General features: G+C 34.9%; 2 protein-coding genes across 2 annotated transcripts; both read left to right on the top strand.

Moving 5' to 3' along the window:
- Positions 1 to 1,331: 1,331 nt before the first annotated feature.
- Positions 1,332 to 4,451, top strand: LOC109582365 (uncharacterized). Its single transcript, XM_019997035.1, has 5 exons — positions 1,332 to 3,358; positions 3,427 to 3,609; positions 3,774 to 3,994; positions 4,042 to 4,386; positions 4,432 to 4,451. The coding sequence occupies exons 1-5, from the start codon at positions 1,332 to 1,334 to the stop codon at positions 4,449 to 4,451; spliced, it is 2,796 nt and encodes a 931-aa protein (XP_019852594.1).
- Positions 4,452 to 5,143: 692 nt separating this feature from the next.
- LOC109582364 (uncharacterized) lies at positions 5,144 to 6,980 on the top strand. Its single transcript, XM_019997034.1, has 6 exons — positions 5,144 to 5,352; positions 5,405 to 5,469; positions 5,514 to 5,838; positions 5,884 to 6,126; positions 6,186 to 6,348; positions 6,688 to 6,980. The coding sequence occupies exons 1-6, from the start codon at positions 5,194 to 5,196 to the stop codon at positions 6,978 to 6,980; spliced, it is 1,248 nt and encodes a 415-aa protein (XP_019852593.1). The 5' UTR covers positions 5,144 to 5,193.
- Positions 6,981 to 7,049: the final 69 nt, after the last annotated feature.

Below are 7,049 nucleotides of genomic sequence, written 5' to 3'. Positions count from 1 at the left end.
CTTTTATTATTAAATTTTAATAATAAAAGTCAATAATAATAATCATGAATCATCATTGTACATCTAATCGTGAATTCGTGATAGGGCACGCCCAGCATCTTGATTAATCCATAGATACCGGTATATTATACCATGCTTTGCAGGTTGCTTGACCTAGCAAACTCATTAATCACATGACTTTCTCCATACTAATAATACATATCACGTGAGCAGGAAGTAAGAAATTGGGTCAAGCAACCTGAAAATCACGGTACAGCGCTTTGCACAAAACTTGCACCAGTCTGATCACGTGACTTCATAAAAATATTAAGTTAAGCCTATGGCTAATCATCACGTGACTGGTGGCAAGTTCTCTGCAAAAGGCTGTAGACTACGTAACCGGGATTGGAAACAGATCACGTGATCCATTTAAATCAATGTAATTATTCAGGTACAGTCTCTGTGACAGTGAGAGGCGGACGAAAATCCTTGACATGGCTGGAAAGAATGGTCTCTAGTGAAGTCCCGCAAGCTATTTCACCTGTACTTGGGCTCTTATAATATACTCACATGTTAATATTTTTCTTTGATACAAAAATAAAATGTGTTAGCTTTGTAAAAACAGGTGTTTAAAGCAAGTGCGCTGCCCGTCACAAGAGATAATGTCTTATTCTCCCTCCTGCAAACAAGCTTTAGCTACCCCAGTTTCATTTTATGATTAAAACTATGCACAAAGCCATGCTACATGAGAATAGACCGGTTAGTTCTGCCTGCCATATCACTAAGAGCTATGCTGAGAGCAGAAATCCACCAAAATAACGCCAAAAAGCGGCCGATCTGTTGTACCTCTCCCGAGCGAACTAAGCATAGAGACACGAAGAGAAAGGCATCATCATGATCTCTGGTGTTTTCTTCATGAGAATAAGCTATTTAGAACCAGCTAAATCATAGTAGAAAATTAATACAGCTCATCAAACATAACAATTCTTCTTGATTTTCACCATTTTGTCGATTTTGATGCAATTTCATGCATTAATACCGGGTAATCACACAGTCTGTACAAGTGACGTCATCTGTTTCCAATCCCGGTTACGTAGTCTATAATATCTATGATTAATCCCATATCGATAGGAATATAGATAGGAAGCTTCTGTGTCCGAGCTCTTTGTCTTTGGCGTTAAGAACTGATTCAGCCGTGTGTTAATAGAGACCGAGCCATAGTATATCTATGACAGAGCGCCCACTTACGGGCTGCATCGGTTGTTGCTATTAACGTTATAGGCGAAAGTGAGTTGAATTACTAAAATCTCTAAATATATAGACTAAGCTTCATTTTTTAAAATTATAGGGTCATGGCTAGTTTAAATTTTTGTGTATCTTGTAAATGTTCCCTCGAGCCTCCTAATGCCAGTTTTTGTTCACAATGTGGGTCACTGCAGTCTTCATTGAAATCATTGTGCATGAATTGTAAAGCACAACTTCCTCCTAATGCTTTGTATTGTGTCAGTTGTGGTTTGTTCCAAATACACCCACAAAACCCAGATTCTTCTATGAAACTGTGTATACACTGCAAAGCTCAATTACATCCTAATGCTACCTTTTGCGAGAAGTGTAGCAAAACTCAATCTCTAGAATTTCAAAGAGTTCCATGTATACTTTGTAATCGTTCATTAAAATCAAATACTCAGAATTGTTCATTTTGCTCAGCTCCACAAGATCCAGAAGAATTTAGCAAGCAATCTTTCAAAGAGTGCCTTAAATGTGGAGTTCGTTTGTTGTTTGAGGCACAAATTTGTCATAACGGAGATTGCTTTGCGTATCAAGGCATTGAAGGCAATCCTATTCTTCCTACACCTAATGTTACAATAAATCTTGATGTTAAACAATTGACTGATGGTAAAGTTGATCCTTCTGATGATCAAAAATCCATTCCAGAGCTGCAACCACAACTAAGCGACCAACCAAAAGAAGAGCAGTGTAAATCTCAGCAAGATTCAATGGATGCTAGTGTCATTCCATTAGGGCAAATAGTTGGTCCACTAAAACGTTCTGGTGATGATGAAAATGAATCTGATGACAAGAAGAAATTAAGAATGTCTGATGCAGCAGCTGCTGCTAGTGGAGCTGTTGTGCAGCAAAAAGTTAACACATATGGTATTGATGAAGAAGGAGAAATTGATACTAAGTCACTAGATGGTGATCATCAGGTAGCGACTGTTGATACTCGAAAAAGGAAACAGGCTGATCACAATGACTCACAAGGTTCCTTTACCCCTCCGCTTGCTAAGAAAGTAGAAGATGACTCACATATTACTCGGACACAACAAGATAGAGATCCAAAAGAAATTGATGTTGAAAGAAAAAGCTTACAGACTATAATATGTGTACAAGCTGATCCAAATAAACTGGAGGGCAATGATGAAAAGACAAAAGAAAAGGATGGGCAAGAGAATCAATTAGCAGAAATGACATTGCCAAACAAACAAGAAATTATCACTAATCAAACAGATCCATCAGGAAGCACTGATGTATTGGGACTTTCATCAACTCCTTCATCTGCTACACCATCACTGCCAGCCCTTGTTGCTGCTCCTATTGTCTCATCTATTGATCCTGTTGGTTCTACTTCATCTGCTTCTGCTTCTCTGTCTCCTAATCTGTCTCTTGCTACTGTTACTTCATCTCCAGCTACTTATACTTTCGTTACTTCATCTCTTGCTTCGTGGGTTACTTCACCTTCAGAGTCTGTTACTGGTACTCCATTTCCTAATTTATCTCCTGTACTTGCTACTTCATCTTCAAATACTACCACTCCAACTCCTAGCTCATCTAATTCTGCTCTTGCATTTACTTTGCCTTTGGCTACTGCTACTTCATCTCCTACTTCTGCTACTCCATCTACTAATTCTTCTCCTACTACCATTACTCCATCTCCTAATGATGCTGTTACTCCATCTTATTCAGCTCTTGCTCTTGTTTCTTCATCTCCTAATCCTATTACTTCAACTTCTGCTGCTGCTACTCCATCTCCTAATCCATCTGATGCTAGTTCTACTTCAACTCCTCCTACAGCAGAGTCCTCTCTTCCTACCTCTGTTACAAGTCATATTAGTAAATGTCCTTCTGAATCTGGCAATGTACCAAGTGATATGGCAGATGTAGTTGTTAGCGACAGACCAATTGAGCCTGTTGTTGATCCTCAAGAGCAGACAACACCAGTTAAAAGTGATAGTCCTAAACCTAAAGCTAAAGGCGGCAAAGGTGAAAAAGTAGGGAAAAAAGATAAAGCTAAAGTAGATAAACAAAGAGATCAGTTTGAAAAGAAACCAGAAGATTCTGTGAGTAAGCAGAAAGAGCCAAGCAATCCAGTTCCCAACATGTAAGTAACATGACTTGATATAATGTACACAGTACATGTATACACTTTTCCATTATGTTAATTTGTAGACCCAAGGCTCCCCTCTTTGTTTTGAATCAGCCTAAAGAAAAGTCAATGAAAATAATATTTTGTGCTGTAATTCACTTAGACAGTTGGCACTATGAGGAAGGAAAGTCTTCTATTTATTTAAGATTTGCTGAAAAAGAACTAGGAGATTGGAAAACTGACATTGGCCCCTGTGATTTAGCAAGGTTTTTTAAATTATGCAACATAGTACATTAATTGTAATATTTTGCTACAGTATATATAAATTTACTTGATTTATAACTGAAAGCTATAGTAGATTACTAAGTTGCATGCATTCACTTTTTATGTACATGTATACTGTAGTTATAAAGTTAAAATTATTCCACAGAGATGCTGGAGAAGGCTTTCATGTAGTCAAATATAAGATGACAGTTGATTGTGAGTTTATGAGAAGGCCAAGAATCGGCTTGTGCTACAAATATGTGGTATATTCTCCAAAAATGATTGCTTTTACTCATCAATATGAAAAACTACATGGAGCCCCACATTCCGCATCTCATGAAACTAACAGATTACTAAAGATTCCTCGGGATAAATTGAAACCAGGAGGTATAAATACTATTTGCAATGGTGATTATTATTTCAAGCTTTTTTAGTAATTTACAGACATTTTGATACAATGATATTTCCTGACGCTAAAGTTAAAGAAGAAATTGGTACTGTTAAGAAAATGTGGAATTATGTGTCCTTTTGGAACAAGAAAGAATCAGATGACTTAGACACGATTACTGTTCCATCTCCACTTATTATGCGTTCAAAATGTATGGAAATTCACTTGGAACCAACAAGAAAATTGCTTACATCTGAAAAATTTAAAGCCAAGTTTACTATTCAAGATGGGATTGATGGCATTTTGGGTTTATTTAAAAATATTTATGTTCAATTTATTGAGCAAGGATTAACTGCTCAGAAATGGTGTATTGATGGACTTAATCCTGTAAGTTTGTATATAATTATTACATCATTATTCCATTTTTCCATTGTAGCATGTGAAGTCATGGTTTGAGACAATAATTTTGGAATTGTTTTTGTTAGAGTCTTGCAGTCATCGCCTCATCTCTGGCCTGATCCTTGCCTGTTGTCTAAAGAGCTTGAAACAATCTCATAACATTGATATTAAGGAAGAATATAAAATTAAATTAATTCAAGTTATGACTCTTTCTGTATCTGATGGAGGAAAAGAGCTAGATGATTTATTGAGTATGATAAAGCAATCTGAGGAAAAGTTAGTCCTCTTATATGTTCTATCTCTACTTACGCATTGTGCTATACCATAAGCTGCATGTGTATGCTTGGTTTTAATTGTGAATTGTATGTTCTGATTAGATTGCAATCAAATTGAATAAATTACGTTTTGATTAGACCTTTTTACATGGCTTGAGTAAGCTTGAGCAAATGCAGCAAAGTATATCTGGCTTAATTTTTATAGGCAAGTCATTATTGATGGTTTTAATCATCACATAAGGATCATTGGTGATCTAAAGAACCCTGATTTGATATTCACTGTTCTTAAATCCTTTCCTTTGATGCATTTTCTGTGTGACCTCTCCAAACCAAATCAGCAGTCACATTTATCACTGGATAGAATAACTTGGGGAAGCACTTCATTGAAATTGCTGCAATATTTTTTGGAAAATAAAACAGGGTAAGATATAAAGACCTCCATTTATAATATTAAATTTAAATTTTTTAGGTTTATTGAAAAGCACTATGACGAAATTAAAGAGTTATTTCAATTTGATTCAAAAATGCTAACTCTTATTCCTTATATTTGTCCACGAAAGGAAACCAGTCTTCTTTGTGAAATATTACCAATTGAATTAGCCATTGTGTGGCTTATTGAGAGACTTGGCTTACAAGTTTCTCATACATACAGTCTTTGCTCTCATATTTTTAATGATGATATGGTATGAAACAATATTATTACTGATTGTTATTATTATTTACTATTATAACAAGGAACATTGTTTTGAAAAACCAATGGCTTGCATAATGATAAGAATTTACAAGGAAGATATTAAAGAGTTAGTGGCATGTCTTTTGTAATGCAAATTGATGTTCTCTGCAGTTTTATAATTTTTAGTCAATGCTCCAAGGCTACGTTTCATTTTGTGCAAAGTTTTAACAAAAGACTCAATTATTCCAAAATTTCCAAAACACTAGTAGAGTTGTCTGTGTCTCTTTTTATTCACATTTTGTACAGAGTTACAATTTATGATGAAGAAGAGCCAGAAAATAGAAAGGCTTTGTGCAAAGATTTGAGAGAACAAGTGAAATTAATACTAAAGAACTGGATTGTACTCCGTGAAGTTATTGGTGGATCATTTTTTGGTGGAAATATTAGAACGCTTGGTTATCAAAGAGGTTTAGCGAAAGAGGACCTGGAACTGAAAGTATGTTTATAATATTTAGTCTTAATTTATCACCATACATTATAGTTTTGGGAGAACATACTTGCTTTAAAATTTCCATGCAAAGAAATGAAGAATGAGTTAGAGAAGATAGTTGCAGAACTTGTTAATGATAGGGTTACTGGAATACCTTCACCAGAACTAAAGATTGATCTTTTTGTCAGTGTTGAGCGTCGAGAGGGAATTCCTGATTTTTTTAGGAATATATTCCTGACCAAAGCAATTGATGCATTAGATGATTTATTTTCTAGGAAACAGTCGGCAAGCCAAGTATGACATATTAATTGCCAATATCATTTGTACACTTTGCCAATACTTTTGTACAATAGATTCAACGATGGGATCAGTTGGTTAAATTGAATTCGGCACGTGTTGTAGAATTAATTGCTAAAATTCTTGAAAAGAAGTATCCAGACTTTATGAGCGTCCCAGAGGTACCTTTTCATGACCTTTTGGAATGGGAACTATGGCCGGGATTTTTAAAAGTTTATTGTAAGTTAAAGTTTTTTTGGAAAGAAAAATATTACCCTATTGCTAATTTAATTTTGTGATTCCTGAATATTAGTGAAATTAATTTTTTTAAATTTAATTTTTTACTTTTCATTAATTCTACATGTACCCTACTAAATTGATTGTTGCAGAATCATAAAATTCATAAAAAATTTTGAGCTATAAAATTTTTTGCAACACTTATTTTGCCAGTGGCTATCATTCCAAGCTGTCTTCAAAAATGCCACTCCAAAATTACACACTATATAGGCTGTATGACTTAAATTTCTAATTTTGAACTTGTAAAAATGTAAAGCACTGAAGTGTTTCATGTTTATATAGATGCTCAAGTTGAAAAAAAGGAAGGTGAATGGGCATTAATAGTAACATGTGCCATCAGTAAACTGGAGGCAGTGTGTGCTAATATTCATAATGGAGACATTACAGTAACTGAGTTGAGGGCAATAAAAGATAAACAAACTCAAATGAACAAACTTTGTGAAGCTAGTGATTCTCAACCAGCTGTATTACAAGAAAGTATAGCAAAACGTTTAAAAGAGTTTAAACATTTTGAGGACTACAAGGGCAAGTTATTGCACTTTCTATCTCAGATTGGTAGGAAGTTGATAGGTTAGATACTTATTTTTTGAAAAAATAATGCATTACATTTTGATAGGTCAGCCACAACTAATAGCAGCTCTTCA

The sequence above is a fragment of the Amphimedon queenslandica genome, unplaced genomic scaffold (genome assembly GCF_000090795.2).
Source record: "Amphimedon queenslandica unplaced genomic scaffold, v1.1 AMPQUscaffold_13387, whole genome shotgun sequence".
Lineage (NCBI taxonomy): Eukaryota > Metazoa > Porifera > Demospongiae > Haplosclerida > Niphatidae > Amphimedon > Amphimedon queenslandica.
The sequence above is the reverse complement of the archived record's forward strand: the minus strand, read 5'-3'. Positions and strand labels throughout refer to the sequence as shown.